The sequence below is a fragment of the Haematobia irritans genome, chromosome 1 (genome assembly GCF_050003625.1).
Source record: "Haematobia irritans isolate KBUSLIRL chromosome 1, ASM5000362v1, whole genome shotgun sequence".
Lineage (NCBI taxonomy): Eukaryota > Metazoa > Arthropoda > Insecta > Diptera > Muscidae > Haematobia > Haematobia irritans.
The window spans coordinates 268687898-268715446 of record NC_134397.1 but is presented as its reverse complement, the minus strand read 5'-3'; the positions used below and the strand labels follow the sequence as shown (position 1 = coordinate 268715446).

The 27549-nt window shown below is 36.0% G+C and overlaps 1 protein-coding gene and 1 long non-coding RNA gene across 2 annotated transcripts in view; one reads left to right on the top strand and one right to left on the bottom strand.

Annotated features, from left to right (window-relative positions):
* Positions 1-27549, top strand: part of stg (string) — a 704947-nt gene that overhangs the window by 154539 nt on the left and 522859 nt on the right. The window contains exon 3 of the mRNA XM_075293159.1: positions 14672-14735. Within this exon, the coding sequence (XP_075149274.1) occupies positions 14672-14735 (64 nt within the window). The remainder of the gene's footprint in view (positions 1-14671; positions 14736-27549) is intronic.
* LOC142219732 (uncharacterized) lies at positions 26194-26767 on the bottom strand. Its single transcript, XR_012717726.1, has 2 exons — positions 26388-26767; positions 26194-26323 (listed from the first exon to the last, which is right to left on the bottom strand). It is a non-coding gene; the product is annotated as an uncharacterized LOC142219732 (long non-coding RNA).

Below are 27549 nucleotides of genomic sequence, written 5' to 3'. Positions count from 1 at the left end.
CGTGATTGAATCAGCATAATTTTTTTGTGAGTGGTCAGATCATTTAGCGTCGCTAATATGTAGTGCTACAAAGTATTTTAATTTTCTTTAATTTTATTATCTAAAAGAATATGGTCGACAAAACCATTACACGCTGCACAAAAATGGCTCCGCCGTATTTTGGCCCATTCCCGGTTAAGCGACGTCTTCACACTGAAATAAAAATTACATTATATTAAAGATTACGCAATCTAAATTTTAGGATGCGCAATTCACAAAACATTAAGGTGCAATGAAATTTTTAATAATATAAAGTTTATAATCTTTGCTTCAAATTTTTTTTACTTTTTTTTTTTGCAGCGAATAATATCTAAGATGATGATATATGCGAAGAAGTTTCACTTCTCAGGAATGATCATAAACTTATTAACGAGATTAAAAAACTTGAGAATAGAGTTATATCTATTGCAGACTCCAAGCCAAAACCACTATGAACTACTCGATGATGCAGTAAACGTGACGGTCGGTACTCGCTCATAATTAACCTTTTACAAATTTCTGCAGAAATTGGAAGGAAGGAAAATTACTTAAGTCTTGCATAAGTGAATTGCTGTTTAAAGAGAATTTTTGTAAAATTATTTTTGGCTTATTAGAGCCAAGAGCCAACTAGTCATTCACTGATGCAACTAAAGCTTGGACGGACATTATGGACCACGCAAACCAAGAATAACTAGTTTGAAGTTGCGAATGAGAGATGTAAAACTAGTAGAGTTTTGAATAAATACAATTTAAAGCAATCTTTTACATCCCTTTTATCCTTTTATTTAACTAAATTAAATTAAACAAGTAAGTTCGGCCAGGCCGAATCTTATGTACCCTCCACCATGGATTGCTTAGAAACTTCTACGAAAGACTGTCATCCACAATCGAATTACTTGGGTCGTGCTATCTTAAAACTTCTTAACATCGTTTTCTAAATTGTGAGTTAGTCCATACGTGGTATATATTAGACAAAAAGTTATGTATAGTAAAGTCTACAAATAATTACGAATCGATATGGACTTTTTGCGCGGTACGTAGAGAGCCAGAATTGAAATATGGGGGTCGCTTATATGGGGGCTATATACAATTATGAACTTGATATGGACCAATTTTTGCGTGAGTGGAGATCGATTTATCTGAAGGCTATATGTAACTATAGACCGATATGGACCTATTTGGGCATGGTTTTCAACGGCCATATAATAGCACAATTTACCAAATTTCAACTGACTCGGATGAAATTTGCTCCTCCAAGAGGCTCCAAAACCAAATCTAGGGATCCCTTTATATGGGGTCTATATATGATTATGGACTGATATGGACCACTTTTGGCATGGCTGTTAAATATCATACACTACCATCAAGTACCAAATTTCAACCAGATCGTATGAATTTTGCTTCTCCAAAAGGCAACGGAGGTCAAACCTGGGGATCGGTTTATATGGGGCTGTATATAATTATGGACTGATATGAACCAATTCCTGCATGGTTGTTGTATAACGTATACTAACATCACGTACCAAATTTCAACCGAATCGGATGAATTTTTCTCTTCCAAGGGGCTCCGGAGGTCAAATCTGGGGATCGGTTTATATAATTATGGACCGATGTGGACCATTTTTTGCATGGTCCTGTACCAAATTTCAGCCGGATCGGAACAAATTTGCTTCTCTTAGAGGCTCTACAAGCCAAATCGGGGGATCGGTTTATATGGGGGCTATATATAATTATGGACCAATTTTTGCATGGTTGTTAGGGATCATATGCTGACAACATCCGACCTACATCAATAACAACTACTTGTGCCAAGTTTCAAGTCGATAGATTGCTTCGTTCGGAAGTTAGCGTGATTTCAACAGACGGACGGACGGACATCCTCAGATCGACTCAGAATTTCAACCCGACCCAGAATTATATACTTTATGTGATCTTAGAGCAATATTTCTATGTGCGGAATGGCAAAGTTAATATACCCCCGTCCTATTGTGGAGGGTATAAAAATACTCACAATTTGTTTAATTCAAAATTAGGTTTTCTACATTAGGTTTACGACTTTTGCGACATACGTTTTAAACGTCGTTATCGTATGTCGCAAAATTCACAGTTTGTGACAGGCTATCCCTGATGGTGACACCACTTAGAGAAGTTCTGAAATAGTCGGAAATGTCATCAGCATTACTGAGACGGGTTAATCCACCGTTGAAAAACTTTTTGATGGGGTTGAATCCAAGACCCTATGTATCTAAGGCGGGCATGTTAGGCATTGCACCTCGGTGGATTCATATGTTAATGTATGGTAGAAATGAAGCGCGGAACCTCCTTTGAACCCCGTCCAAAACTAACATTTTTCTCTAGGAGGCGATCATATTCCTTCTCTGGATCTGATATGCAGCCGATCATTTTGTTGGTTCAACAACTGCTCAATTTGGAATGGCTTCTCATCGGAGAAAACCACATTCGGAAACCGACCACTTTGGTACAAGCGAAGCAACTCGTTTGCGTTTTCATGACTAACTTTGTTTGTTCATCAGCGAGCCCTTGCATTTCTTGGAAATTTGACTTTAGACCAAGCTCATTTTTTTCAATATATGTGGCATTGGTTCTCGCGACACGTTCACGAACTGAGCAAATTTTCTACCACTGCAGAGGTTTCGGTCAAATTTGGCCTGGACATCCAGAGAAGGAATACCCAGCAAAAACTCCTATTACCAGGTATGCACTAATAAAAAAAGTTTCGTTATATTAACGAAATGTGTCGTTAAAAGTCAGCCAATGAAACAAATTCGCTAATACAACGAATTTTTTCGTTAATATAACGAATTCTCTACAAATCAACGTAAGGTTTCGTACTATCAACGAATATTTTCATTGTATTAATGAAAACGTTTCGTTATATCAATGAACATTTTTCGTTGGCTGACTTTTAGTGAAATTTTCTTTGTGTGTGAGTACAAGTATGCCTGCGCCAAATAGGTAACAACTTCTTCGTACATACTTTACATACAGCAGTAATACTTTTACAAGGGGATGACATTGGAGGAAAGTACTTCGGTGCAAGCATACCAGCAGTCGAAAAATAAGTACTTCGTCGCAAGCATAGCAGCTCTCCAAAAATAATAGGTTTGCCATAAACAAGGCCGTAGCCAGGATTTTAATTCGGGCGGGGTTCAACTTAAAAAAAAATATTCATATAATCTTATGTGTAGAAAATTTTATTTATGCATAGGTATGTATACAATGTTTTTACAATATTAAATTGAGCTTTTTGGGCAGCAAATAAATCAATGACTTCTTCAGTCGGCACATTTATTCGGCGATGAACCGACATTAATGCCAATCCATTGAGTCTACTCTCGCTAGTCGAATTTCTAAGATACGTCTTTAATCTCTTCATTGTTGAAAATGAAAGTTCGGATGAGTACGTAGTAACTGCAGGGATGGAAAATGCAGTACTATAGTACTTTTTTCAATACTTTTTCACCCCGGTCAGTACCGTAGTACCCCCGCGAATGATTTAGTACCTTTTGTGTAGACATTTTTGAGTCGATATCAGATTTATGGTACAATATCTTTGACAAAATATTTTAATATTTTGAGAAAGTCTTTATCAACCTTATTTGCTAATAGTCTTTTACAAATATGGCAAAACAGACATGTTCATGTGGGAAGAAAATCTCGATTTTGTAAAAGACATAGTCAAAAACAGGATTTTATTGATCTTCAAGAATGTTTTAGTGGAAAAAAGAATGCGATTCTATATTATCGATTTTTTATTTCGGTAGAAAATGTTGTCAAAATTTTATTTCAATTGAAAATTTTGTAAAAATGTTATTTCTATAGAAAATTTTTGTAAAATTTTATTTCTATAGAAAATTTTTGCAAAATTTTATTTATATAGAAAATTTTGTCAAAATTTTGTTTATATAGAAAATTTTGTCAAAATTTTATTTTCTTTAAAATTTAGTCTCTTGACAATAATTTTCCAGTGAAATTTTTGTAAAAAGTACCTTTCCGCTCAAAAAATACCTTTTTTGTACTTTCTTAAAAATTGTATTTTCCATCCCTGAGTAACTGGCAAATTGACCAACATTTTTAAAAAGAATATGCACGTTTGGAAATATCTCTTTATTGCACTCTCCAAGTGCTTCCATCGCTGAATTAGGCAGGTTCTTTTCGCAGGTTTTGCGCCATTTCATTTAGACATGTGTGTTTGGCTATTTCGTTGTTGTTGCTATGGCTAAACAAAGCGAGTCATGTTCACAAAAAGAACAACAAACACAAATAAAAAGCAGAAAGACATTTTCCAAAAATGAAATTTGTGGTGCGAGAACAAAAACAATTTGTTGTTTCGGCCGTCGTTTGACGGACTTTTCAACTAGTATTCTATGATTTGTGCAAGTTTTATAGGTAAGCCCAGCTTTTCTTCAACATCTTCGATAAGATTTTTCTTTCAGCTAAAAATATATATTTATTTATATAAAAATATTCATTCATTTTGGGGGGGGGGGGGTTTGATCCCCCTCACCCCCCCCCCCTGAATACGGCCTTGGCCATTAATAGAATCAAAAAGAGCGAGTGAGTTGCTGCTCTCATATCTATTTATAGATTTTATTCTCTCTTATAAGTTAGTTTCGTATTCTTGGTCTTTCTCTCCCTCTGTTTATATTTATGGTACAATTTGTACTTTGAAAATCTCTTTGACACCAGGAGGAATCGAACTCAGACCTGTTGTTATACCCTCCATCATAGGATGGGGGTATACTAACTTTGTCATTCCGTTTGTAACACATCGAAATATTGCTCTAAGACCCCATAAAGTATATATATTCTGGGTCGTGGTGAAATTCTGAGTCGATCTAAGCATGTCCGTCCGTCCGTCCGTCCGTCTGTTGAAATCACGCTAACTTCCGAACGAAACAAGCTATCGACTTGAAACTTGGCACAAGTAGTTGTTATCGATGTAGGATGGTATTGAAAATGGGCCATATCGGTCCACTTTTACGTATAGCCCCCATATAAAGGGACCCTCAGATTTGGCTTGTAGAGCCTCTAACAGAAGCATATTTCATCCGATCCGGCTGAAATTTGGTATATGGTGTTGGTATATGGTCTCTAACAACCATGCAAAAATTGGTCCATATCGGTCCACTTTTACGTATAGCCCCCATATTAACGGACCCCCAAATTTGGCTTGCGATTGCTCTAAAAGAAGCAAATTTCATCCGATCAGGCTGAAATTTGGTACATGGTGTTGGTATATGGTCTCTAATAACCATGCGAAAATTGGTCCATATCGGTCCACTTTTACGTATAGCCCCCATATAAACGGACCCCCAAATTTGGCTTGCGGAGCCTAAAAGAGAAGCAAATTTCATCCGATCCGGCTGAAATTTGGTACATGCTGTTAGTATATGGTCTCTACCAACCATGCAAAAATTGGTCCACATCGGTCCATAATTATATATAGCCCCCATATAAACCGATCCCCAGATTTGGCTTGCGGAGCCTAAAAGAGAAGCAAATTTCATCCGATCCGGCTGAAATTTGGTACAAGATGTTGGTATATGGTCTCTAACACCCATGCAAAAATTGGTTCCCATCGGTCCATAATTATATATAGCCCCCATATAAACCGATCCCCAGATTTGTCTTGTGGAGCCTAAAAGAGAAGCAAATTTTTTCCGATCCGGCTGAAATTTGGTACATACTGTTAGTATATGGTCTCTACCAACCATGCAAAAATTGGTCCACATCGGTCCATAATTATATATAGCCCCCATATAAACCGATCTCCAGATTTGGGTTGCGGAGCCTCAAAGAGAAGCAAATTTCATCCGATCCGCCTGAAATTTGGTACATGACATTGGTATATGGTCTCTAACAACCATGCAAAAATTGGTCCACATCGGTTCATAATTATATATAGCCCCCATATAAAACGATCCCCAGATTTGGCTTGCGAAGTCTCCAAGAGAAGCAAATTTCATCCAATCCGGTTGTAATTTGGAACATGGTGTTAGTATATGATCTTTAACAACCCTGCCAGAATTGGTCCATATCGGTCCATAATTATATATAGCCCCCATATAAAGCGTTCTCCAGATTTGACCTCCGGAGCCACTTGGAGGAGCAAAATTCATCCGATCCGGTTCAAATTAGGAACGTGGTGTTAGTATATGGTCGCTAACAACCATACCAAAATTGGTCCAATCACACAAAAAGTGGTCCATATCGGTCCATAATCATGGTTGCCACTAGAGCCAAAAATAATCTACCAAAATTTTTTTCTATAGAAAATTTTGTCAAAATTTTATTTCTATAGAAAATTTTGTCAAAATTTTATTTCTAGAGAAAATTTTGTTAAAATATTATTCGGTTCATAATAAAATTTTCATCATTGTCAAAATTTTATTTCTATAGAAAATTTTGTCAAAATTTTATATCTATAGAAAATTTTGTTCAAATTTTATTCGGTTCATAATCATGGTTGCCACTCGAGCCAAAAATAATCTACCAAGATTTTATTTCTATAGAAAATTTTGTCAAAAGTTTATTTCTATAGAAAATTTTGTTGAAATTTTATTTCTGTAAAAATTTTTGTCAAAATTTTCTTTCTATAGAAAATTTTGTTATACAATTTAGAAGATGGTGTTAGGAGGTTTTAAGATGCCTTGCCATCGGCAAGCGTTACCGCAACTTAAGTAATTCGATTGTGGATGGCAGTGTTTAGAAGAAGTTTCTACGCAATCCATGATGGAGGGTACATAAGCTTCGGCCTGGCCGAACTTACGGCCGTATATACTTGTTTTTAATTCATCACACTATATTCTACTCCACGGCATGGATTTATTCAATTATGTAATTTTGCAATATAGATAATGTAGTATACAACTTTAGAAAACAAGGGTTATTTTATTGGCATTATAAATTAATATGTTGCAATTTTTCTGAAATGTAATTTTCGCTACTATTATTGGATCCCACAATCGCTGTAGAGGTTATTCAATTTAAAACAAATGTCAAGAAAAAAAGCAAAATTTCAACAAAAAATTAATTAATTAATATTTAATACGATTAAAAAAAAACAAACAAAATATAAATTTAAAAATAGAGTCTCAGCACCTCAAGATATGATTTTATAGCCTGTTTCTGTAAGTCGATCGAGCTCTATCAATCGACTGAAATGGAAACAAACAGCTGAATTTATAACCAAAAATCAGCTGTTTCTATGCATATCAGTCGATCGATAGAGATCGTTCGTACAGAAACAGGCTGTTAATTACTGGTATTAATAAAAGGAATCACTTTTGGTCTGCACAGGTAAGTTATTATTTTTAAATCCCAGGTAATACTACAAATAGTAAGTTTTTGATTACCGGTATTACTGGAAGAATCATTAGTGCTTACCCCGGTTTTGCTGGGTATGATCATCTCAAACATGTTTCAAGAGCAAAATGTTGTTTTTGAGAACATGTAAAATGTTTGTTCAAGTGTAATTCATTTTGGGTTTAGTGAATTATACGAATTTGCTCTGAATTTTCGCTGCAAGTAGAGGATACTGATGAGGAATGTGGTAATTCCGAAATAGCCAACTATATTGCGGTCTAAAGGGCTTTGCCTAAATAAATTTGAGAAGCATAATTTTCTTCTGTTGATTAAGTTACTCTTGTAGTTTAGTCAACGCATGATTTTTAAACTGAAATCAAAAGAACAACAATTTGTTTAATTTTTATTTCTTCAGGCCACTGTTCAACATCAAGATCACATACTTACGAACCCCTGAATGCCGATCCTTAAAAAACAAACCGTAAAATTAAGAGCAAAAAATTTCAGAACAAAAAAATTATGTTTATGGGTAATGTTTTCGTAAATATAGCAAGAAGGAAAGTTATTGAAGCTTATTTCCTTTATAGTTTGGTTTCACATGAGTAGCTCAGTATATTTTGTTTTCTTCTTCTCCATGTTTCAAGAGTTTAATACTACGCAAATTATTACAAACAATGTATTGAGTTTTGAAGAAGAAGGAGTATTCCTTGATTGTTCTTTTTTTTTTTTTGAGCAGAGAAAATGTGTGGGCACATTGTTTGCTTTATCAGAAAAAAGGGAAGTCTTCTTACTGCACTGGCGCAATATTCATAAACAATTACGTTGTCATGGCTTCAAACCGCAATTTACAACAATACACCATCACCGCCAACTTTGCTCTTTTTAGGGTCGTACGCATTATTATGATTGCTTTTTTGGCTTTGTCCCAGTCCAGTACTCTTCGGAAATATGCAAAACATCACGTACGACCCACAGATTAATGAACGCCGTGGTATGAACGTGTTTATGTCCAGTAAATACTCCTTTTTTTGGCCTTCCTCTTTGATGCATTCAACGATCGATCGTTTATTCATGGTTTGTGTGATAATTGATTGAAATCATAATTATCGCTAAAGTGGAGATGACATAGGAGGCAATACTTTTTATTATCGTTTATTTTTTTTTATATGAATATTTTGTGATGACATCTTAGGTGTTGTTTGCACCCTTGCAAAAATGATGAATTGATCTTCGTCTTGAAATGAAGTAATCACTTCGATATTTTTTGAGACATTGATTTAAGGAAGATGCTGTGAAGTGTTTACGCTGATTTACCTATTTCTATTTATTTTATGTTTTAATGAAACACGCGAAACCATTTACATGTACGGTTTCAGCAATTGTATAAAATACTTAATTGTTTACCCCAAATATTTTTTTAAAATTGAATTAATGAAAATATCCGTCATTAGTTTATCAATATTCAACAAAAAATGTGGTTCAAGTAAAGGACACATTTATCTAAAAATAAAACTTTTATTACTTAAAATAAATTGCCGTTTGGTACATTCTCGTGAACGGAAACTGTCAAAATTAGCCATCTGAGGTTCGTATATTTTGGAACGCCTGTGAAAGGGAAAGTAAGGAACCCAAAAAAATGTAAACAGTCAGAATCGGTCGGTGATTCGCTTAGCGAAAGTAGGAGCCAACGTGATACAATGGTTAACATACCCACCTTCCATACAAAGGGTCATAGGTTCAATCCCAGTTTCTACCAAACACGAAAATATTGTTCTGTGGTGGATTATCCGCTCTAAGTAATGTTGGTGACAATTCTGAGTTTTCAAATCTTTTCTAAGTAAGAATAGTGCATGGAACCGCTAAGAACTTCAGACCAATTAGCTTGACGTCCTTCTTGATAATGACATTAGAAAGGATTTTGGATAACCACATCAGGAATCAACTCAACGGAAAACTGTCGAACTGCCAACATGCGTACTTAAGCTGCAGATCTGTGGATTCAGCGCCACACTCTGTAGTGCATCATATTGAGAGATGTATGACACACAGGGAACATACACTGACTGCTTTTCTTGATTTTGAAGGTACCTTCAATAATACAAGAATTGAGAAGGTATTACATGCACTAGAGAGGAATGGTGTGAGTGATTTTTATTATCGACTGCATTGAGGATGCTGATTCATAGAAATATGGAATCGCAGTACCTATTCCATATTTCTATGAGAACCCACGACCTTGTGTATGCAAGGCGGGCATGCTAACCATTGCACCACGGTGGCTCCCGATATTGCCCTTACTATGGTTACTCACAGTAGATGAGATTTTTGTCTTCACACCAAGGGAATAACGGTAGTGGCATATGCGGACGATATTGCTGTAATGGTGTCAGGGAAATTTCTGGACACTATCTCTGATATAATGAGTGAGGCTTTGCAGGTTCTATCCGACTGGGCAAGGAACTGCGGTTTGTATGTTAACCAAAAGAAGACGGAGCTATTGCTCTTCACTAGAGCAAGGAAAACCACCGGGTATAAGGAACCGCGATTTCAAGGGACGATATTGAGTCTCTCTAGATCGGCCAAGTACTTGGGAGATATCTTGGACTCTAGGCTGAACTGGTCAAAAAAGACCTATGCGGCACTTTATGCATGCCAAAAGCTGGTCGGGGAACGCCGTCCTTACTCCACTAGCTTTTTACATCAGTTATAAGACCAGTAGCCATCTATGGCTGCCACGTCTGGTGGACCATTACTTGACATCGTAACCATATACAGAAATTCAGCAGGATAAACAGAACGTCTCTCATTGACATGACAGGTGCGATGAGGACAACGGCCACTGAGGCTCTAGAGGTTTTAATAGGAATTTGCCCGCTTGATCTTCACATCAGGAAGACAGCTGAGGTGGTACTCATGAGACTGAAGAGCTTAGACTTACTCGGAAACACGGCCTGCAGGCACATGGAACTGCTTCAGTTGGGCAACGCTTAAGGACGGACTATATGGCGACTCGGCATGTATATGAGGGCAGGCTAAGATTGATTATCCCATGTATAGATAACTGGGATGAAAAGCGTATACCTTTTGCAGATCTGAACATTTATACGGACGGATCGAAGATGGCTGAAGGCACGGGCAATGGTATCTACTGCGAGGAGCTAGGAATCAGTGAGCCATATGGAATGGACAACGCATGCAGTATCTTTCAGGCGGAGGTATTTGCTATTGCCAAAGCAATAGCAGATGGGACCGATATTCAGAAGCGATATCTGCTTCTTCATCGACAGCCAGGCTGCAATGAAGGCCTTGGATAATACGAACATAACGTCGAAGGTAGTCAGCCGATGTCGTAGAGAACTCAGAGTTCTCGCTGAACAGCATAATAGAGCTCTGTGCTGGGTAACTGGACATTACGGAATAAGGGGCAATGAGCAGGCAGATGTACTGGCTAAGGAAGGTGGACGCGGCATGGATAACATCGATGCGGACGTTTTTCCCCAGCTATCTTTATATGTGACACGTAGATGGCGTCGCTAGTATTAAATGCATATTATTTTTATATAGTACCAACCTTCAAATGATTCTTGTCAAAATTTGACGTCTGTAAGTCAATTAGTTTGTAAGATAGAGCGTCTTTTGTGAAACAACTTTTGTTATTGTGAAAAAAATGAAAAAAAAAGGATTTCGTGTTCTTATAAAATACTGTTTTCTGAAGGGAAAAAATAGAGTGGAAGCAAAACCTTGGCTTGATAATGAGTTTCCGGACTCTGCCCCAGGGAAATCAACAATAATTGATTGGTATACAAAATTCATGCGTGGTGAAATGAGCACGGAGGACGGTGAACGCAGTGGGCGCCCGAAAGAGGTGGTTACCGAAGAAAACATCAAAAAAATCCACAAAATGATTTTGAATGACCGTAAAATGAAGTTGATCGAGATAGCACAGGCCTTAGAGATATCAAAGGAACGTGTTGGTCATATCATTCATCAATAGTTGGGTATGCGGAAGCTCTGTGCAAAATGGGTGCCGCGCGAGCTCGCATTTCACCAAAAACAACAACGTGTTGATGATTCTGAGCGGTGTTTGCAGCTGTTTTATTTTTATTTCACTACACTCCTGAGTGGACAGCGACCGGTGAACCGTCTCCGAAGCGTGGAAAGACTCAAAAGTCCGTTGGCAAAATAATGGCCTCTGTTTTTTGGGATGTGCATGGAATAATTTTTATCGATTATCTTGAGGAGGGAAAAACCATCAACAGCGACTATTATATGGCGCTATTGGAGCGTTTGAAGGTCGAAATCGCGGCCCCATATGAAGAAGAAAAAAGTGTTGTTCCACCAAGACAACGCGCCGTGCCACAAGTCATTGAGAACGATGGCAAAAATTCATGAATTGGGCTTCGAATTGCTTCCCCACCCACCGTATTCTCCAGATCTGGCTCCCAGCGACTTTTTCTTGTTCTCAAACCTCAAAAGGATGCTCGCAGGGAAAAAATTTGGCTGCAATGAAGAGGTGATCGCCGAAACTGAGGCCTATTTTGAGGCAAAACCGAAGGAGTACTACCAAAATGGTATCAAAAAATTGGAAGGTCGCTATAATCGTTGTATCGCTCTTGGAGGGAACTATGTTGAATAATAAAAACGAATTTTGACAAAAAAATGTGTTTTTCTTTGTTAGACAGGGGACTTATCAGTCAACCGTTAAATATGATGATCTGTGGAAGGAACGATGGACGTCCTCCGTGGGTTGCGAGCAGACCAAGCTGATATGGAACGACAAGAGTAATAGGAACTCAGGATTTCGAATAGAGAGGATTTGAGGCCGTTGATAGGCATCATAACGGGACACAATACACTTGGGAAACATATGGTAAGGATTGGCTTAATGCACGATAATATTTGTGGATAGTGCCTTGACTCGGAGGCCACAGAAGACTCATACTACTTTCTGTACCAGTGTCCGGCATTATATTTTAGAAGAAACAAGATACTGGGTTCCTTCTTCTATCAGGGTATTACTGTGGTACGGGACTGTAATTTAAAAGATACACTCGCCTTTATCAAGGCTTCAGGATGGAAGACCTAGAGAACCGTAAAGGAGCTGTGACCGACCCGGGCAGAGGAAGATAGATGTCGAAGAGGAAAGAAACAACCATGAGGAATCACAATGGACCAGCATAGTCTAAGTGGACACCATTTTTCCGTTCTACGGATTTGGTGACATCCTCTATATGATTCACCGTAATTAGCCCAGTTCTGAATATTCCCTAGGGAATGTGTTCCCTGGGAATTCATTTTCCCCGGGAATAAAATCCTCCTATTCTAAACAGTAGGGGAAGGGAATAACATGGCAGAAATAATTCGGAGTATTCGAAGTCAGCTGTTTTACTTCAACTGTTTTATTTTAATAAAGTTTTAATATTAAAATTTTGAATTGAAATTGTATTAAATTGATGTAAAAGTTGAGTTAAACGCGAAAAACGTCAAAAATGTTTTGTGCCGTGTTTATGGTAGTAGATGAGGAGAGGCGTATCAACGTAACAAGGTCTAAAGGATAGAAAGGAGAAAGCTACGAGATGCCATTAACCCACTTGAGTTGCCTGAAACGTTGTAACTAGATACTTGTACATGAAGAGGTTGTTACTTAGTTCATGGGATTTATAGGGTTAAAGTGGCAGCCCGATTTGATTCGGACTCACTTAGACCATTCAGTCCATTGTGATACAATATTATAGGGTAAATAATCCAGCCTTCAAATACCTGTAGGATGTATTAACAGCCTACATTCCACCTCAACGCAAGGCTTGTGGATTATCTCCACTAGTAAGAAAGGGCGTGGGAAAAGATCGAGACATATCTGTGGCCCAGAGTAGCCTGAAAAAAGTTCATAAAGAAGTCATAAATATATTTAAAGAACACCTATGCCCGAATTGGATATATCTCATCAAAACGGAAGAAGAAAACAAGTAAATTTCTTAAGCTTTTTACGCCACGAGGGACACATGTTCGCATTATTGTTCCTTTAAGAAACAAGCACCTACATTAAAACAGGAAGGTATATTATAGTTTAAATGTAAAACCTTTATTTTCTATATAAAAGAATTTTGTAAAATATGTACAGATCTGTGACAGTGAGATGAGCATTCGGTAGTTGGATGCATCCCATCATCAATTTTAATTTAAGGTTTTTGACCTGAAATTACAGGGAAATGATGCATTTTGGTTACAACTCCCTTGATTTCATCGTTTTTCCCTTTTTATTGTCATTTGTAATACCAATTTTTTCTTAAAGGAAAAGTTTCCCATTTTCGAAGTTGGTTTAGAATAAGGGAGTTGGTTTAGAATAAGGAAAAATTCCCCAGGGAGATTTTGTTTAGAATAGGGGAACAGGGAAGAGGGAAAAAATTTCCAGGGATTTGTTATTGAGAATTGGGCTAAATATGAAACGCCATTTGCTATAAGTAGAAATGCCTACACGCAGAGAAGGAATATGATCAACCTCAAACATGTTTCAAGAGCAAAATGTTATTTTTGTATGGTGACCATGTAACATGTTTGTCACTAAAATGTTATTTTCTCGTCAAATATAACCTGCTTGCCGAAATCAAATACATGATTTCCGAGAAAATAAAATGGCTGCGAAAACCATGTTACATGGTCACCACCCAAAAATAACATTTTGCTCTTAAAACATGTTTGAGGTGATCATATTCCTTCTCTGGGTGTATATAGTAACTCCATTCAAAGCTAATGCTAGCTCTCAGGTGGCTCTTCAGGTGGAATTCTGTATTCACAATTAAGATAATGGGTATAATAATATGGACTTTCCCAAGTTAGAGTCGTTCAGCATTGTTTCTTGATATCTAAAATCATCTTCAAGCCTTACTTTATATTCGAATCAAGCAATTGATGTTTTGTTTTTTCAATGGAAATAATTTTTATATTTGTACATTGATTTATGAATTCCTTATAGATGGTTTACACATACTAGCTATAAATCTTCTACTTTTAGTAAATTTCCGTTACGATTGCAAGTTGATTCCGGTATATTCATGAGAATTATTAGAAAGACAGGATATTAACACCTCATCAAGATTAAATTCCACCGAAGTCATTGCATAGACAAATCTCTGCTCAAAATCTGTTCTCACATCATCAGAACATTAAATCATTTTGCACTTTCTTGTAGATACCGACATTTCCTTGTTCCAACCAATAATTTTGCACTTGCTTGGAATTTCTTATGGACATTTTTTGATTTATATTTCCAAAGAATTGCATTTCTATGATAAACTAAAAAATGTTTCTGTTTTCCCTCTTTCAGATACCAATATACACTCATCGAAGGACTATTGCATGAATGATAAATTAGGCGACGAAGTAGAAAGGTAAGTTGGAAAATTTTACCATAGTGCTAAATGGTATACCAAAAATCCTTACCACAAAATCAGGCGCCAGAATTGCCTATGAAAAAAAAAAAATGAGAAAATAGAAAATCATGAAAAAGTGCCAGAATAATGATTAGTTTTTTATCTTTCCAAGATAGGGGACACAAAGTCGTTTTTGGAAACAAAATTCTGGGAGAATTTTTTTTTCGTAGACAAAAGAATGAGGAAAAGTGCAAAACACTTGTGGACCCTTTTTAGTGGAGTAAAACAGGAACAACAATTTTCTTTTTCTAACGACATGCAATCTTACTGGCATTTTATGATGATGATGATGATGTGCAGTATTTTTGTACCTGTTACTGCATCTCTGTGCACAATTCATTTCCTTGGGTATTTGCTAACATTGTTCCTTGTTTTTATTGGGAATAGAATCACAAAATTGCACTTGTCTCTTGAGTTTTGAATCTTTTGTTTTAAAGACTGAAAAATGTACTTGAAAAAATCAATATGTAATGGCTCATAAATTGAAAATCTGTTCTGACCATATCAATTTTCGGGTTCTCGTTGCACCGTATATTGCTTAATAGTATTTCATGTCCATTCTTCATTGTTCCAAATTTAATGAGTTTTGTATAGGCTTTGTTGAAATATCAGTAGCCTTATCTACCGTTAGAGGATTTTTCTTTTGTCCTCTTCTTGGCCTCCCGTCAAGTCCGTTTTTGCCAACAAGTGTCAAATGAGTTGAGTTGTTTTGCAGCATTCCTTTTTATGATGTCTTTTGTTCTTCTACACTTAATGTACATCCAACAAGTGGATTTTTATTGTTATATAAGGCATCATCATAAAAGTCTTGAAAAAGTGGGTGTTGTTCCAGGGTATTTTGTCCATCACATGTTTTTAGACTTTTTAGGCTGACATTTCATCATTGCGTTACAACATCACTGACTACCGCATAGCGGTTTTATTTTATGTCCTTTAAATGAACCTCAACTACTGTAAATAAAAAGTGCGGGTGGCCGGAAAATAAAATTCAATTTAGACCACCTTATATGAAATTAAGGTGTTTCCTTTTCACAATAAACTTCTGTGAGGTTCAAGAGGTTTTCTAAACCCAAAAACACTAAGTAGTCAGCCTATAAAAATAACCTGGAAGAAGAATGTCTTAGACCCCATCTTATGTACCGATCGTCTCAGAATCAATAATTTGCCCTGTCCCACTTTGCAGAAAAGGAATTTCCATTCTCACATTTACTTGAAAATTTCTGGAATGGTACACTCAAAGAAGCAAGTTTATTTTTCGAGCCCGCATTAATTTCGTATTGCTTGAAAATTGAAAAATGATAGCCAATCACCCTTATTCCTGAAGTCGCCCTCGCCGTCGCTTTTTGTCGTCTGTCGCTTTTAAGTTGTCTCGTCATTCCTTTGGTATTCCTACGAAGTGGCGACGGCGACGACGACGATTATTTTTTGTACTTGTATTTTTTGTAATAAAAGGCCGATATCACTAGAATGCAATCAGCTGATGTGCAAAAAAAGATTTTAATTTTTTCGGTTTAAAATATTTTTATTTCTGACGCAATTCTAAAGGTTGAATTACACACCATGCGTCGGAAAATCAAGAAAATATATTTAATTTGACGCTGAAAAAATGTGAATTTTAATTATTTGCGTTTAAAATGCTGTTTTTTTGTAACCCAATGTTGACTTGGAAAATCAAAATAAATGATAAATTTGACTCGGGAAATGATTTAGATATCTACATTATGTGTCCAAGGATCATTTAAAGTTGGACACAATTGTTACCTAAGTTTGGTGCTAAATAAAATACATTGGCCTTGAAGGATTTCTATTAAAAATAAATGGAATTGAAAATCAACACGTTTACTTTAATTGTACAGTGTTCTTTTCTGTGATTTAAATGTGATGACCATAACTGCTATATATACTGATTTTTTCCCATTTTTTTATAATTATTGAAGATTAGTCACTTTACCTCTTACCAATTTCCATTTTTATACCCACCACCATAAAATGGTGACTGGGGTATAATAAGTTTGTCATTCCGTTTGTAACATATCGAAATATCGATTTCCGACTATATAAAGTATATATATTCTTGATCAGGGAGAAATTCTAAGACGATATAAGCAAGTCCGTCTGTCCGTCTGTCTGTCTGTCTGTCTGTTGTAATCACGCTACAGTCTTCAATAATGGCGCTAACGTCCCCAAATTTGGCACAGATTAGTTTTTTGTTTGCAGGCAGGTCAAGTTCGAAGATGGGCTATATCGGTCCAAGTTTTGATATAGTCCCCATATAAACCGACCTCCCGATTTGGGGTCTTGGGCCTATAAAAACCATATCAGATTTATCAGATTTGCCTGAAATTGGAAATCCAGAGGTATTTTGGGACCATAAAGAGGTGTGTCGAAAATGGTCCGTATCGGTCCATGTTTTGATATAGCCCCCATATAGACCGATCTCCCGATTTTGCTTCTTGGGCGTTTAGAAACTATATTTACCATCCGATTTGCCTGAAATTGGAAATCTAGAGGTATTGTGGGACTATAAAGAGGTGAGTCGAAAATGGTCCGTATCGGTCCATGTTTTGATATAGTCCCCATATAAACCAACCTCCCGATTTGGAGTCTTGGGCCTAAAAAACCGTAGTTTTTATCCAATTTGCCTGACATTGGAAATATAGAGGTATTTGAGGACCATAAAAAGGTGTGCCGAAAATGGTGCCAATCGGTCCATGTTTTGGTATAGCCCCCATATAGACCGATATCCCGATTTTGCTTCTAGGGCTTCTAGAAACTATATTTACAATACGATTTGCCTGAAATTAGAAATCTAGAGGCATTTGAGGACCATAAAAAGGTGTGCCGAAAATGGTGCTCATCGGTCTATGTTTTGATATAGGCCCCATAGAGACTGATCTCCCGATTTCGCTTCTTGGGCTTCTAGAAACTATATTTTCTATCCGATTTTCCTGAAATTGAAAATCTAGAGTTCTTTTGGGACCATAAAAAGGTGTGCCGAAAATGGTGCCCATCGGTCCATTTTTGGTATAGCCCCCATATAGACTGATCTCCCGATTTTGCTTCTTGGGCTTCTAGAAACTATATTTACCACCCGCTTTGCCCGAAATTCTTGAGCTTCTATAAACTGTATTTATTACCCGATTTGCCTGAAATTCGAAATGTAGAGGTATTTTTAGACCACAAATAAGTGTACCGAAATTGAGGTATATCGGTCCATTTTTTGGTATAACCCCCATATAGACTGATCTTCTTGGGCGTCTAGAGACTATGTTTTCTAGCCAATTGAAATTCTTTGAAATTCTGGAGGTATTTTAAGATCACAAATATATGAGTAGCAAATTGTACCTATCGGTCCATGATTGGTATAGCCCCCATATACACCGATCTCCCGACTTTATTTCTTGGGCTTCTAGAATCCGTAGTTTTTATCCGATTTGCTGGAAATTAGTAATCTATAATGAAATTTTAGACAAACGAAATTTCCTTTTCTTATAAAGTATTTTCGTTTATTCAACTCTAAAATTCTCTAAAATAGCAGGCGCACTGATCATGAAAATTGCTTCAAACTGAAAGTAAAATTTCCAGATTTTACTCATCGTATTTATTTAAATAATGACGGAAAAAATCTGCAGATTTAAGATTTTAAATCAAGGCGTAATTTAATCATATACACGATATGTTTATAATTTCTCTAAAACTCAAACAAAATTGGTTCTCATAAATCTAGAATCTTATCTGGTCTTCATAGGTAGAATTTTTAAAGTTTGCCTTCGGGAGCTGACTGCCTTGGGAGAAGATTTGTCATCAAACCCTTACAATTATATATATTATCAAGTAACCCAATACGACGAAGAGTTTTCAAAGTAAACTATCATATTTAATTCATGGTGGTGGGTATTTAAAATTCGGCCCGGCCGAATTTACTGCTGTATATACTTGTTTACATTTATTTTTCAATTGTTCGATTAATAAAGTCTAAAAAACTTCTTCAAAAATTAAACACTAAACTCGTAGCTGGTAAATTTAAAGGCGACAAAGAGCGACGATGTTGGCGACAAAAAGTGACACCAGGAATGCCAATTTTCTTCGATAGCAGCATATATATCGACGAACGGAATGCGACTGACGAAAAGCGACGGCGAGGGCTAAGTCAGGAAAAAGGTGAATTTTTTAACGCAAATTCTACATCTACCTTAAAAAAATATATTAACCAGATATTGGATTGCTCTAGCTTGATAAAATCTCTTAGACAACCTCTTTTCAATTTTGACTCCAACCATTTGTAAATTTGACTATGTTCTTAAAAATTTGACTTTCGAAATTAAATGACGAAGGATGCTTATTTCATGAGGATTATTATTTCAATGGTACAAGATTTAGCCAATTTCCTCTCGAGCTTAGTTATGTCTCCAAAACTTAATAAACTTTCCTCCGCTAGAACAAGAGCTTCTCTCGATGCAAAATTGATAGATTCCTTTTTATTGGGATAAATCTCAATTTGAGTTGCTTCTCCAAACTCCAGTTGTCTGAATCATGCAGTTTATATTTATTTTCTGTCATTATAACCGCCACCATAGGATGGGGGGCATATTAACTTTGTCATTCCGTTTGTAACACATCGAAATATTGGTCTAAGACCCCATAAAGTACACAGAAAAAAATTTCCGTAGTTAAACTAACGCTAAATTTAACTTATTTTTATTGGAAAAAAATTATTTGCTTGTAGTTAAATTTTATTCTTTTTATCGAAAATTTCCACAGCTTAATGAAATCTTACTTTTTATACCCTGCGCCACACTGTGGAACAGGGATAAGTTAGTGCATATGTTTGCAACACCCAGAAGGAGACGAGATAGACACATGTCGTCTTTGGCAAAAATGCTCAGGGTGGGCTTCTCAGTCGATATAGCCATGTCCGTCTGTCCGTGAACACATTTTTGTAATCAAAGTCTAGGTCGCAGTTTTAGTTCTATAGACTTCAAATTTGGCACAAGTACGTGTTTCGGCTCAGAATAGAACCCTATTGATTTTGGAAGGAACCGGTTCAGATTTAGATATAGCTCCCATATATATATATATATTTCGCCCGATATGGACTTATATGGCTCCAGAAGCCAGAGTTTTACCCTAATTTGCTTAAAATTTTGCACAAGAAGAACAATTAGTACTATAGTCAAATGTGCCAAATTTTATTGAAATCGGTTCAGATTTAGATATAGCTCCCATATATACCGTTCGCCCGATTTACACTCATATGACCACAGTGGCCAATCTTTTACTCCGATTTAATTGAAATTTTGCACAGGGAGTAGAATTAGCATTGTAGCTATGCGTGCCAAATTTGGTTGAAATCGGTTCAGATTTAGACATAGCTCCCATATATAGCTTTCGCCCGATTTACACTCATATGGCCACAGAGGCCAATTTTTAACTCCGATTTAGTTGACATTTTGCACAGGGAGTAGAATTAGCATTATAGCTATGCGTGCCAAATTTGGTTGAAATCGGTTTAGATTTAGATATAGCTCCCATATATACCGTTCGCCCGATTTGCACTCATATGACCACAGAGACCAATTTTTAACTCATTCTTCCTATAAAACAGTTCACTTTTTTCGGTGTATATACATATATTCTGGGTCGTGGTGAAATTCTGAGTCGATCTAGCTATGTTCGTCCGTCTGTGGAAATCACGTTAACTTCCGCACGAAACAAGATATCGACTTGAAACTTGGCACAAGTAGTTGTTATTTATGGTATGGATGGTATTGCAAATGGACCATATCGTACCACGTTTACGTATAGCCCCCTGATTTCACCTCCGGAGCCTCTTAGAGAAGCAAACTTCATCCGATCCGGTGGAAATTTGGTACGTGGTGTTAGTATAAGGTCGGGAGCCACCGTGGTGCAATGGTTAGCATGCCCGCCTTGCATACACAAGGTCGTGGGTTCGATTCCTGCTTCGACCGAACACCAAAAAGTTTTTCAGCTTTTCAAAGCTTCTCTTAGTGGTTTCACTGCAATGTGGAACGCCGTTCGGATTCGGCTATAAAAAGGAGGTCCCTTGTCATTGAGCTTAACATGGAATCGGGCAGCACTCAGGGATAAGTTCACCAATGTGGTATCACAATGGACTGAATAGTCCAAGTGAGCCTGATACGTCGGGCTGCCACCTAACCTAACCTAGTATAGAGTCTCTAACAACCATGCAAAATTTGGTTCATATCGGTCGATAAATATATATATAGCACCCATATAAACCGATCCCCACAGTTGACCTCCGAAGCCTCTTTTAGGAGCAAATTTCATTCGATCCGGTCGAAATTTCGTACGTGGTGTAAGTATATAGCCTCCAACAACTGTGAACAAATTAGTTCATATCGGTCCATAGTTATATATAGCTCCCATATCAATCGATCCCCAGATTTGACCTCCGGAGCCTCTTGGAGGAGCACAATACATCCGATTCGGTTAAAATTTGATATATTGTGCTAGTACGATGGCAGTTCGGAAACTGCTTAGCCTAGTACAAAAAGCACGGTGAATGTGTTAGGTGAAAGTGCTCCTTCATATGCAACAGTAAAAAATTGGGTTGCTGAATTTAAAAGTTGTCGTACAAGCATTGAAGATGAACCACGTAGTGGACGTCCAATAGCAATAACAACAGAAATTGTAGCCAAAGTGCATGATATGGTATTAAATGATCGACGAATAAAAGTGCGTGAAATTGCTAATATCATGGGCATCTCAAATGATCGAGTCCATTTAATTTTGCATGAAGAACTACAGATGAAACAGCTTTCTGCAAGAAGGGTGCCGCATTTGTTAACATTCGATCAAAAACGGTAAGAATGAACATTTCTCAAGCTTCTTTGGATCGTTTTAAGCGAAATAAAATGGATTTTAAGCGTCGTTTCATAACTGTTGATGAGACATGGATCCACCACTATACTCCAGAGGCAAAAGAACAATCCAAACAATGGACTGAAGCTGGAGGAAGTGCCCCAAAGAAGGCAAAACCAATTCAGTCGACTGGTAAGGTTATATCAACGGTTTTTTGGGACTTCAAAGGTATTTTGTTGATTGACTATCTGCAAAAGGGTAAAACAATAAATTCAGAGTACTATTGCAACATTTTGGATCAATTAAATGTACAACTTCGAGAAAAACGTCCTGGCTTACAACACAAAAAAAAAATATTTTTTCATCAAGACAACGCACCAGCGCACAAGAGTGTTTTAACAATGGCTAAAATCAACGAATTAAAGTACGAGTTGCTTGACCACCCACCTTATTCTGCTGATTTAGCTCCCAGTGGCTTTTACTTGTTCCCAAATCTAAAAAAAATCCTTGCTGGCAAGCGTTGTTGGTTAGGTTAGGTTAGGTGGCAGCCCGATGTATCAGGCTCACTTAGACTATTCAGTCTAAGTGAGCCACATTGGTGAACTTCTCTTTTATCACTGAGTGCTGCCCGATTCCATGTTAAGCTCAATGACATGGGACCTCCTTTTTACATCCGAGTACGAACGGCGTTCCACATTGCAGTGAAACCACTTAGAGAAGATTTGAAACCCTCAGAAATTTCACCAGCATTACTGAGGTGGGATAATCCACCGCTGAAAAACTTTTTGGTGTTCGGTCGAAGTAGGAATCGAACCCATGACCTTGTGTATGCAAGGCGGGCATGCTAACCATTGCACCACGGTGCACGGTGGCAAGCATTTTACCTCAAATGAAGATGCAATTACAGTCGTAAACCACTATTTTGAAGACCTTGAGGAAAACTATTTTAATCAAGGGATAGAATTGCTAGAAGAGCGTTGGACTAAGTGTATTGAAGTTGCAGGAGATTATATTGAAAGATAAAAATATTTTTGAAAAACTAACTATTCTCTTTCATTGAGAGAGCGAGTTACAAAAAAATAAATTAGAAGAATTTCCTGTGTGCACCCTCAAAACAAAAATCGCTTCTGTAAAATATACATTTTGCTTCAAGCATATATATTTTCAGGATTGGTCCAAACAAAATAATGTTTGTATTGTTCAAACGTATTATGTTTCACCTTAGGGCATACACTGGTAGAAAAAAATTTTAATGAACTTTTCTTTGTGTGGATATATTTTTAAGGCGCCAATTGGTTACTACCATTATTTTACATGCAGCATACTCTCTAGGTCTCTCTTTCTAAACACATATATGTTTATAGGCTATTTCTAAATTAATATATGTTTGCATCTAAGCATATTATATTTACAAACAGTTTATGTCCCAAACATAATATGTTCTAACATATTAACATATATGTCCCAAACATATTATGCTAGTTTATGAACATTATATGCTTGCACTTAAAAATATTGTGTTAAAAAATGTGAGTTCCAAACATATAATTTTTTCACCCAAACGTATGAAAAACAGACTTTTCGTCCGTTTAGTTCAAATGACGAGCATCTTTAGGACGACATTTTTGGAAGTGCTTTTAAAGTTGAGCCTTTTACACAACTTCCAAATTTTTTGCTGAGAATTAAAATATAATCCACAAAACATATTTAATTTGATTATATTTTAATGTCCGCGGATAATGAACATTATTACCATTAAAAGTGTCATTACTTACAAAAAAGAAGGCACTACACTCAACAAAAAAAGGCTAAAGTCGGGCGGGGCCGACTATATTATACCCTGCATCACTTTGTAGATCTAAATTTTCGATACCATATCACATCCGTCAAATGTGTTGGGGGCTATATATAAAGGTTTGTCCCAAATGCATACATTTGAATATCACTCGATCTGGACAGAATTTGATAGAATTCTACAAAATCTATAGACTCAAAATTTAAGTCGCCTAATGCACTAGGGTGGAACACAATGTTAGTAAAAAAAAAAAAATATGGGAAAATATTTAAATATGAAGCAATTTTAAGGAAACTTCTCAAAAGTTTATTTATGATTTATCGCTCGATATATATGTATTAGAAGTTTAGGAAAATTAGAGTCATTTTTACAACTTTTCGACTAAGCAGTGGCGATTTTACAAGGAAAATGTTTGTATTTTGACCATTTTTGTCGAAATCAGAAAAACATATATATGGGAGCTATATCTAAATCTGAACCGATTTCAACCAAATTTGGCACGCATAGCTATAATGCTAATTCTACTCCCTGTGCAAAATTTCACTTAAATCGGAGTAAAAGATTGGCCTCTGTGGTCATATGAGTGTAAATCGGGCGAACGATATATATAGGAGCTATATCTAAATCTGAACCGATTTCAATAAAATTTGGCACACTTGACTACACTACTAATTGTACTCCTAGTGCAAGATTTCAACCAAATTGGGGTAAAACTCTGGCTTCTGGGACCGTATTAGTCCATATCGGGCGAAAGATATATATGGGAGCTATATCTAAATCTGAACCGATTTCAATAAAATTTGGCACACTTGACTATAGTACTAATTGTTCTTCTTGTGCAAAATGTTAAGCAAATTAGGGTAAAACTCTGGCTTCTGGGGCCATATAAGTCCATATCGGGCGAAATATATATATGGGAGCTATATCTAAATCTGAACCGATTTCTTCTAAAATCAATAGGGTTCTATTCTGAGCCAAAACACATATTTGTGTCAAATTTGAAGTCGATTGAACTAAAACTGCGACCTAGACTTTGATTACCAAAAAGGTGTTCACGGACAGACGGACATGGCTATATCGACTCAGGAGCCCACCCTGAGCATTTTTGCCAAAGACACCATGTGTCTATTTCGTCTCCTTCTGGGTGTTGCAAACACATGCACTAACTTATAATACCCTGTTCCACAGTGTGGTGCAGGGTATAAAAATATGGGAAACATTTAAATCTGAAGCAATTTTAAGGAAACTTCGCAAAAGTTTATTTATGATTTATCGCTCGATATATACGTAGTATTTAGAAGTTTAGGAAAATTAGAGTTATTTTTACAACTTTTCGACTAAGCAGTGGTGATTTTACAAAGAAATTGTAGGTATTTTGACCATTTTTGAGCCAAATTTGAAGTCGATTGGACTAAAACTGCGTCCTAGACTTTGATTACAAAATGTGTTCACGGACAGACGGACATGGTTATATCGAAACTGGAGCCCACCCTGAGCATTTTTGCCAAAGAGACCATGTGTCTATCTCGTCTCTTTCTGGGTGTTGCAAACATATGCACTAACAATACCCTGTTCCACAGTGTGGCGCAGGGTATAATGAAGCATAACTACTTACTAAATTCGTACTTGTCACAAAATGGTCGATTATTTCTTTAAATTTGTAAATTTTGTCACTAATACGCCCATCTTGAACTTCGTATGGCACTAAACTTCAAATTACAATATTTTCTTTAACAAGTGAAAAAAATGAATTGTATCTAGTAAATTTTCTTGAATTTGTCGAAAAACATTTACTTATTTTGGTGATATCGGCGTGATGTCATCATTTGTAATACTGTTTAGTTAAAATTTTCTAAAAATAATTCAAATTTTCTAAAATTAACCAAACTGTTTCATACTAGTGGGTTCACTGTTTTTCAGTGTAAAATGTTGCCCTCGGAAATATAGAACACTTAGAATTCTATCGATAGTTCAAACTGAAGAGATATTTAGAGCAAACATTGCGCAAGGATTACTTAACCCTTTCACTACCGAAATAAACCTAATGTTAAAAACTTTAATTTTTCTTCTGTTTTTACTTGTACTAACAGCATGTATAACAAAAATTGTCATTTTGAAAACCTACCTCAATTACTTCAAGAACTATATGAGCTTGTTCTGAGAACTTGATTCTTCAAAGTGTGAGATAAAATACAAAAAAGAACCTGAAAAAGTTTCAGCTATAGTTTTTGTATGAATGTCCATTTACTAGAAACATACATTAGCAAAATTGTCTCAAATTTTCGTATTTTTCGTTTATTGCTAAAGAAGTTTTTAAAAATGTATTTTTCACCTCACCAATATGGAAAATATTTATAGCTTATTTATATTAAAGGCTCTTCTTTAAAATAACATCGAGAAATAAATCGAAACTAAGTGGGAAAATAGATTTTGGAGTCTTTTTCGAATGTCCTTCTAAGTGGACATCGGCAGTGAAAGGGTTAATTATTGAAGATTTTTCATTGCTAAAATATTAGTAAAAAGTTTTCAACAAACAATGCTCACAAAGTCAATAAAATCCTCGAACTGAATAGTCTATGTGGGTCTGAAACAAATCGGGCTACCACTTAACATTTAATCAAACCTTGGACTCTGGATGCCTCAAACCTAAACATCTCAACCAGATCGCAGAGCAGTTGAACCTAATTTTACCAGGAATCCGTAGAAGATTATTAACTACATTTGATACTACTACAGTTCGTGAGAAAGTTACGGTATAAAGTTAAAAACATACAAATATTAAATATTGCAAAAATATTTATTTTTTTTTTGTGCTTGTTTACATATTATACAACAAATTATTTATTTATGGCTGAGATGATATACTTTTTGGAGTAGGCTTTATTTCCCAATCAGGTGGAGTGTAACACTGTAAAGACAAAAGTAAATAATTTAATACTAAATCAATTATTCCACAAGGAAATATTTCTTACGCCAATAGTGTACCAACATCTTCCGTCAGTAAATTCAACGGGAGCTGATGAAATCAGTGGTACCAATACTGCAAATAAAATTGTTAAAAATTGAAGCGCTTTCATGATGACTGATGGAATTTTGTACACATTCGTTGCTTATATAGTTGCGTTATTGGAGGCTATATTCATTAAATTTACACGTAATTTTTCCATCACATTCTAAACTTCTTCTAGTAGATTTATGCAGAGGCATGATTTGTAATAACCGCTGGCATGTTGTTATCTCTTTTTCTTTTAAAAATGGAAATTAAATTTTTGGTGGTATAATGTTCTATAATTTAAATATAACCAAGCAAACATATTGAAATTTTATTTAGAACTAGGATTGTTAGTTTGGACAAGCGGTTAATATTCGAAAAAATTATTTAATAAAAAAATGAATTAAAAATAAGTTTTTGTCATCAATCACAAAATTTATTGATGCAATTAATTTTTAATTGAAATTACAAAGTTTTGTTTTGCGTAAACATTTTTTGAATCAATTAAATTTTTAACTGAATTTTCTTTAAACTAAATTACAATTTTAATAGAATAAATATGGGTTTACTCTTTGTATTTGAGTCAAAAAAAATATAATAACTCATTTTCTTAAGTGAAAGTTAATAAAAAATTAATTGTGCTATATAGTTAATTTTGTTCTTATGCTTTCAACTTCAATCAATTAATTAGAAATATTTTCGTGATAGTTTTGTTTGTGTATACACCCTCAAAAAAAATCGCTTCTTTAACATATGTTCCAAACATATTTTGCAGGAAGCACATATATTATTGGATACTGCCGAAACATTAATATGTTTGTTTTATGTGAACATATCATATGTTTGGAAGCATTTGGAGCCCAAAAATATTATATGCTTGGAAGAATTATTCCCAAAGACGATTGTGCTCATTGCCTAACCTACTCGTAATTTTCACTTCCTCGAAATATTTTAGTTCTTGGCACCTTTTTCTGTAATACAAATAATGTTGAAGAAATTATTCACTTTTATAATTTTTTTAAATTTTACCTTTCGCCTGCACGGAGAATCGAACCGAGGACTATACAGTTTGTAAGCCAACAAACTACCCACTGGACTACGTAGCTGTTATAGTCACCAGTAAATAATTATCGTTATAAGTT